Below are 8,156 nucleotides of genomic sequence, written 5' to 3' on the forward strand. Positions count from 1 at the left end.
GGTTCACAGGATTTGAGACATTCTCAACTTTTCCCTTTCATTTCTATATTCAATCAGTTGTCAAAGCTTTTCAATTATCTCACATCTCACCTATATCTCATTTTCTTTAGTCATTATCCTAGATCAGGCCTCCATAATTTTTTAACCATCAACTATTTTAATAAGCTCTTTATTGGCCTTGCTCTCTTGCTCTATTTCCCATCCTCTGTGGATCTGTGAAATCAATAATCCTAAAAATTGTAGGAACCTTAGTCCTTCCACATGCTTTAATAGCTACACATTACCTTAACTTTTATCTAAACAAATTATTTCAAAATTTGAATAAACTATGCTATGCCCACCTTACACTATGCCCTTTTCTACCTCCATAAACTAAAGCTACAGGAAATTTCCTGTAGGATAAGATGCAATTTCCTCAGTTTAACATGTAAATATAACTTGATTTTGACTATCTTAGAAATATAAAAAGTGTACAACATATAGCTACTACATAATTCTTTGATTGTACTAATTTATGCAGAATGGTAGGAATAGCCTCAATCTGCTTTTAATTCCAATCAAATTAATTTACCAAATATTTATTAAACATCTACTATATGTCCTACACTGTGCTAACTTCTAGAGATAAATGACAAAAATGCTAAAAATCCCTATCTACCCTAAACTGCTTTATATTCTACTGGAAGGAAATAGAATGTATACAGGTAAATAAATACAAAATCTATATAAAATAATTTCAGGGAGAGAGGAACACTACCAGTTGGTGAAATAAGGAAAGATACTATCCTTTATAGGCAGTAGTATCTGAGTTTGGCCTTGAAGGAAAGCTAAAGATTCTGAGAAGCAGAGGTGAAGTGGGAAAGCCTTCCAAATATGTTTGACACCCTTTGCAAAAGAGATGGAATGTTGAGTTTGAGAAATAGAAACAATGCGGGGAGAAATAGGAAATTATTCTATCAAAAGACAGATTGGAGTCAAATTGAAAAGGACTTTGCATGTTAAACTGAGGAAATTGTATCTTATCCTACAGGAAATTTGGAGTCAATAAACATCATTGGGCAGAGGAGTAACATGGATAGACCTGAGCTTTAGTTTATGGAGGTAGAAAAGGGCATAGTGTAATGTGGGCATAGCATAGTTTATTCAATTATTTAAAAATATATTCACTTGAAGGCCTTTCTAATTTAACTTTCTAATGAAGGCAACACTTTTCAAATGTGATGCTAGATTTGGAAGGAATTTCTGGGAACCATCTTATCTGTTTCCTTGCTCAAGGCAAAATTTGCTTACAGTTACCAAGACAGGTAAATTAGTGTCCTATTCTTGAATAGGTTGCCCTGTGCTTAAGAATCTCTTTTAGCCAAGCATACTACTTGACTGTAGGCATCAATTTTATTTTTTAGCTTTTACTTTCAGCAAAGAAAGACAAAACCAAAGTAAAGAGTGAGGAGGATTCTGGACTTTGATTTGAAAAGGCACAAAAAATGTTTTATACTAATAATGCTGTTTTACTTTAGTACAGTATTAGTTTAAAAGTTTTGGAATACTCTTTATAAGCCAACAGTTCTCAAAGCACTTTCATAGGCATACTTTAATTTGATCCTTCAGTTCCCCCCTTCAAATATGTGAAGCAAGTGGAGAAAATGAGTAGAATAAAAGTTTAGGAGACCAAATTTTGAAATTTAAAATTCTTGCTAAATGAGGGGGAAAATTACAGAATAAAAGACATTGAATGCTATTGTTGCCATTACAAGATGTATAATCCAAAAACTGTGGACTTTGTGATCTTCTAAATATCCCTTGACTCAGTTTCTCCCCACTCTAATCCATACTCTGCTGTGATCTTCCTAACTCATAGGTTTAACTGTCAACCTGGCTACCCTCAATACATTCCTATACTTCTCTGTTACCTGCTAGATCAAATATAAAGTTCTTTGGCATTTGAGTCACTTCACAATCTGCACTTTCCTATGTTTACTTGCTGCCCTCCCTTCCTCCAACACACACACACACACACACACACACACACACACACAAACACACACACACAAGCCTATTTGCTATTCCTCACTTTTCGCCATTCCCCATTTCCATGTTCTATTTGTCTCTACAAGTCTGGAAATCTTTCCCTCTCAACCTTGCCTCTTAATGTAGCTCCCTTAACATCTCAGATGAAATTCTGCTTTCTGCAGACCTTTTGCAACCCCATTTTATACCTTCTGTTAGTGTCTTCTTTTCTGAGATTATTTTCTATTTGCTCTCTATATAACTTGTTAAATATTGTCTCTTCATTGGAATGTGAACTCCTTGAGGGAAGAGGTTGTTTTTATCTTTCTTTGTATATCAATATTTGGCATAGTAATCAAATAATAAATGCTTTTTGATGGACTGGCTGATTCCATTCAATCCTCCAGTGCTACCACTGACCTTCAACTCAGTATAATTTAAACTTGCCACTGTAATTAATGAAGATTACTCCAATACTTTAATCTTTGCTAGAGCTGTTCCTCTCTCTGTCTCTGTCTCTGTCTCTCTCTCACAGACAGTAAATGTGGTTGATATAGAATAGAAGATGCTTAAACACTTTAATCTAATTCCTCCCCAAGAAAGAAGTTTATCCCTTAGCAAATCTGATAAGCCCTTCTGCCAGGGCAAAGATAGTTTGAAAAGTTGGTGTAAAAAAAAGTATGTTGTAATGGTGGAAAGAGCATGGTATATTAAAAATTTGATATCATTTGCTGAGAGGACAGTGAGGGTTAGGTGGCCATTGGAGGTCCTGGAAGAATTAAGGCCCCTATAGTGCCATATGTATGATCCTATGAAAAACCTAGTAGGCGTTTTTTCTTTTGTTTTTTCTTTGCTTTTTAGTGAGGACATTAATAATTATTGATCAATCATGGTATTATTAACATTTTCTCAACTCTGTAAGGAAATCAGACTAATTGAATGGATTCAGTTGGTAGTGGGAGGGAATAGGGGAAGGGAGAAAGGAGAGTCAGTGGGTGGAAGAAGGTCCTTGGGGGCAGACATGGGAGCTGTGGTTATGGAGCATGGGGGTTGTTGATTTTTGATGACTCATTTTGCTCTTAATTTCTGAATGAGAATAGGCTGCTCCATACCACTCTTTTCTTTCCACTCCCCTCTTAATTTTTCTCCCTTTCTCCCTTCCCTTCTCTACCACTTCTAATAGATGCATGGGGCAAGTAGGAGGTTGAAGGATAACTGTTCTAGGTTTCTGGCATCTAATTGAAACCTGAGGCTACTAGTTGATCCAGGGCCATGGATTCCCCATCAAATCCCCGGGGCTATTCCCAAACTGAGATACGAGTCCAAGTACCTGTATTAACCACAGCAAAGAAAAACTGGGGGATTACCCACAGAAGGTGTGGGAAGTGATTTAACATGTGAACCTCCCTCATTATAGACTTTATACATTTTGTTTTCTATGTGCCCTGGGAGCTTAATAAATGTTTGACTGCCAACTGGCTGACAAAACCTCCCCCAAAACGGTCATCTGCAGGAGGGTAGGAGTGGGGGCAGGGAACACAGAGCAGCCACTAGGAATTGGGACTATGCACCCAGGTCCTCTGACTTCCGAGTCAAGGTTCTTTCCAATGTAATAAACATACTGCCTCTTCCATCAGCACAGAGGTCTACCAATTAATATAAAAAGTAAGACTTGTAAGGGTTCCCACCCCCTCTTTAAACTGATAATCAAGTCATGGGAAATATTGACTCCCATATTCCATTATATTTACCTTGCTTTGCGGAGAGAGGTGGAGAAGAGGTAGCATTGGGACAAACTTTCTTTCTGTTCCAATCTTGTAGAGATTCTTGGAGATAATGTCACCTGATTTTATCCCGCTTCCCCAAATAGGCAAGATTCTGATGCAGAGTCTGTCAAACACCTGGAGAGTATGTGTGTGTATGCGCGCCCGCGTCTGTGTGTGTGTGTGTGTGTGTGTGTGTGGTGTATGTGTATGTGTATTTTCCCCAGGACCACAACTCTTTCCTAATTAATCCTCTCTCTACCTGCTCTGGCTCCACCCTTTGCAAGGTCCGAACCCAGCCTCGGCTGATTTCCCTCCTCCCTCATTCTCCAAAACCTCAAGGAATGAATTTCTTTAACTGCAATCCCCAGGTGGTTCTTGCAGAGAAACCACCCAAGAGCAGTAGCTTAGGGTACATTTTGCTGGAGGGTAACCCTCTGGTTTCAAATATTTCTGCTTCCCCTTCCTCTTTTTCCCAAATAGGCACTTGAACACTTGTATTTGGCTGCTTTTAAATGGAGAGGATTGGTCCTTGTTGCCTCTGCCTGGTTTTAACTGGCGGGTCGGCATCTTCCTCCTCCTCTTCCCTATTTTGATTCGAGTCACAGGGATCTGGTGCTTACGCTTCCAAATTGAAACTGGCCTCAAGCCAGGTGACCTTTTCTTTGTAAGTTTCCTTACTAAGCTAGGGAAAGGGGCTGGAATCTGTTTGGTGTTGTTTAGAGGAGAGTTGGGGGGGTGGGGTGGGGAGGGGGGAGGTTGGACAAGAGTTAAGGGCTGTTGTTAAACAGTTTCTTACCGTAAGAGGGAGTTCAGACCTAGATCTTTCCAGTTAATCACACAACAAACTTAGCTCATCGTAATAAAAAGCAGCTCAGCTCGGTGCAGGCTGGCTCCTTTAGTAACAGCCTCTGCACAGGATCCTTTCAAGCAGGCATCTCCTTCTGTGTGATCTGCCAGCAAGACCAACACCATGTGGGTGACCCAACTTCTGCCAATATTGGTGCTGCATCAGGTTCTTCAACATCTCCTCCTTCTTCCCATCACCATTTCCTTTGCAGGTTAGTCCCCCCCCCCCCCCCCCTTTATTCTTTTCTCATTAAAAAAAAAATAACAACCACCACCTACCTTCCCCACCTCCTCTTCTCCAAGTTTAAATGTCTTTTAAAAACCTCCAACAATCTTAGTACATTTTCTTTCTAAACTCTCCTTTCTGTTGAAAAGCCTTTTAAAGGATAATTAACGGCTCATCAATTCCCTCCTCCCTTCCTCACTAGCCTAATGGGGATGAATTGTGGGATAGAAATAAAGTGCTAACACTAGTTTGGAACTTTGCCTGTTTGGAGAAGTTTAAAGCTGGGGAGAGGGTTTGACTTGGAGTGCAACTGAGTGATGGACAGGATTGTGGGGATTCATTCTTTTCCTAGATAAGACACCTCTCCAAACCAATCTCTGCACCCATTTTACAAGCCAAGATTTAGCCTCTAATTGTGATATATGCAGGTTTTAAATTGAGAAATAGGCATCAAACTCCAAACGTGTGCATGCTTTAAATGTAATCTTGTTAATCTTATTCTCTTCTTTTCTTAACTCTCTGTCTCTCTGTCTCTGTCTCTCTCTCTGTCTCTCTCTCTCTGTGTCTCTCTGTCTCTCTCTCTGTTTCTCTGTCTGTCTGTCTGTCTGTCTCTCTCACCACCCAATACACCCCCCAACTATTCTGCTTCTCTCCTTTCTCTTTCTGGGTATCTGTCCTTGGGTAGTTGCCATGGATGGAAGGCATAAATAGTATGGCTTTGATTAGGCTCAAGAGCAACTTCACTCTTTTTTTTTTCTCACTTTCTACCCCAAACTTAAGAACTATGAAGGAGTCATTTGGGAATGACTATTGTCTGGGTAGTTTAAAGAATATTTCATTTGCTGCTCCTAGGAACTTATCAGGACAAGAGGAAACATCTGTATTTGGTTGTATTATCATTGTAGTGGCTAGAATATTGAAGTGAGAAGGCAGTGAACATCTAGGACATGGGGGAATATAAAGCTTGGAATGAATGAGCAGATGGTAGATATAGTCTTTTCCAAGTCCAACACAAAGAATTGGCTATATCTTTTGAACTAAATTAGGTATGAATAATCAGATTCATGATCCAGTGTCTGATGAAATCCAGGGATCGAAAACACTAAGAATGAACTAAGTAGATAGGAAAGAAAATCATCAACCTTTGGGAATTGGCTTCCCTTTGGTGCATCTTTTTTTTTTAATGTGTGTTTTATATAGGGAGGTCATTAGGTTGAGAATGGTCAACTAGAATGCTGTTTTGATGAGGAAAAATGAAAAATAGACTTATTTTCTTCAAGATAGGTGTAACTGACTAAAATATGAATTATGATTTCTGGTCAATTTATTTTAGTTGTTTCTTATAGGTCAGGAACACCTATAGGAAGTTTTAAAATATGGTTCAAATCATGGTTATTTGGGAAGTTATAATTTCTTTTAAAAAACCTTCATGGTATTGTTAAGCATATTTTCTTCTCAATTATATGTTAAGTCTACACAGCAAAACATTGAAAGAACAATTCTATTTGCTTTTGGAATGAATTATAATATGTGATTTTGGCAGCAGATTTACCTTCCTAATAACACTTAACTTTGGCTAATGTTGAAATGATTTTGCATTCTCAGAAGTGTGTTGGCTAGTAGAGGGAGACCAAGAGGGAATTACAAATTTGCCATGGATAATTCATGAAGTGGATGTCTGAGAGTTGAAACTACTTTGCTTAGGAGGTAGGTTGAGCTTGATAGTTTTTTTATATAATCTTTCCTTGGGTTTATGTTCAATATAATGAATGTAATCTGATAGACCATTTAAAAATATACAGGAAAAGATTTTTTTTTCTTTTCTGGTCATCAAATAGCATTAATTCTTTAAATTTTGTTATTGGTTATTTGGTCATATAACATCAAGGTAGTGCTATAGTTAGAGGCATCTTGATGCAGTGTAAAGGACTCTGAACCTGGAATCAGAAAGTGTAAATTTCAGACCTCTCCATCTTTCTACATGGATAATCATGTGAAAGCTATTTAATCTCTGTCTGCCTCAATTTTAACATCCACAAAATGGGTATAATTAGATGTATTTCAAAGGATTGTTGCAAGGAAAATGCTTTGTCAACTATACAGCATAAAATAAATGTCAATCAGTTAATGAGGGAAAAATGGAGAAGGAATTTTAAATTTATAAACCTACTAAAAACAGTGTATTGTGGTAGAACAACATAGGACTGTGAGCCAAGAGACCTCAGTTCAAATCACCAGTTTTCATAATAATACTTAGGTGATTATAAGCAAATGACTTTATCTCTAGTTAGCAGTTTCCCATCTGTTAAATGAGAAGTTTAGAAGACCAGGATTTCTAAGATCATTTTTAAGTTGTAAAGGACTTTGATAGTGGTTACAAGGTGAATATTAAGATAAGATTTACTAGACAACCCATCAATGCAGAGTAGTAGGTACTACAGAACTTTTATTTAGGAGCAAGTTCCCTTTAATAACAACTTCAAAGCTGAAATAATGCTTCACTTAGAGTCCAAAAAATTGGCTTCAAATTAGCACTCTGTCATTTATTACCTGTGTGACTTCAGAGAAGTCACCTAACTGCTCTTGGTCTCAGTTTCTTCATCTTTTATATTAAATGAGGGGTTAGACTGGCTGGATGATATCTAAAAGCCTTTCCAGCTTTAAAGCCATAATCTTAAGGAATTATTTGGTATATACAAAACAATATAATTTCACCTTTTAAACCAAATCGGGACATTTGTAAAGCATTTCTGAAGGAAAAACTAATCAATCAAGCTATATATAATTTTTGTACTATTTTCTCCTATCAGTTGATCTACAGATCTTTTAATGCTATGATTTTATAGCTTTCTTTTGTGTCTCATAGATTTCAATGATATCTTAGACATTCTAGTTGTCAATGAAAATAATAATGAAAATGTAAATCTGTCTATATAGCTTTTCTTTCACTTCCTCTGTTCTCCATTTCTTTTAATTATTTGTTTGTCATCCTAACATCTCATCACTTCATACTTGCTAATCCTTAATCATGTGGACAGACTTTTCAGAGTGAATGGAGCCAGATTCCTGTTTCTTTCCACACTCTGCAAATCCTTTGCCTGCACTGACCTCCCTTTGAAGTCACTGGGAGCTCCCACATAGAGGAAAATATATGAGGTACTAAGAGAAATGAGTATCTGGCCCAGGGACCAAAGGGAGAAATATGTCTTTCTTAAAGCACCTTGGACTCTTAATACATTTGGCACCATTTGCTGCTACGTTTTACTAGGTTCCAAACAATCTTAAGCTTTAAATAAGTAAATTAAATAAGG

The 8,156-nt window shown here is 37.5% G+C and overlaps 1 protein-coding gene across 7 annotated transcripts in view; it reads left to right on the top strand.

The window, feature by feature from the left end:
- Window positions 1-4,276: 4,276 nt before the first annotated feature.
- HGF (hepatocyte growth factor) overlaps window positions 4,277-8,156 on the top strand; it is a 99,828-nt gene continuing 95,948 nt past the window's right edge. For 3 of the 7 annotated variants that reach the window (XM_056799489.1, XM_007504020.3, XM_056799487.1), the window contains exons 1-2: window positions 4,541-4,831; window positions 6,451-6,552. Coding sequence is in view for 3 of the 7 variants with exons in the window: in XM_001370012.4 (XP_001370049.1) it covers window positions 4,744-4,831 (88 nt within the window). In the remaining 4 variants the exon portion in view is untranslated. Of the gene's footprint in view, window positions 4,438-4,540; window positions 4,832-6,450; window positions 6,553-8,156 lie in introns of those variants that run through there. The other 4 variants (XM_001370012.4, XM_007504018.3, XM_056799488.1 and 1 more) reach the window with 3 other exon arrangements.

Source organism: Monodelphis domestica, chromosome 5, assembly GCF_027887165.1.
Source record: "Monodelphis domestica isolate mMonDom1 chromosome 5, mMonDom1.pri, whole genome shotgun sequence".
NCBI classification, from domain to species: domain Eukaryota; kingdom Metazoa; phylum Chordata; class Mammalia; order Didelphimorphia; family Didelphidae; genus Monodelphis; species Monodelphis domestica.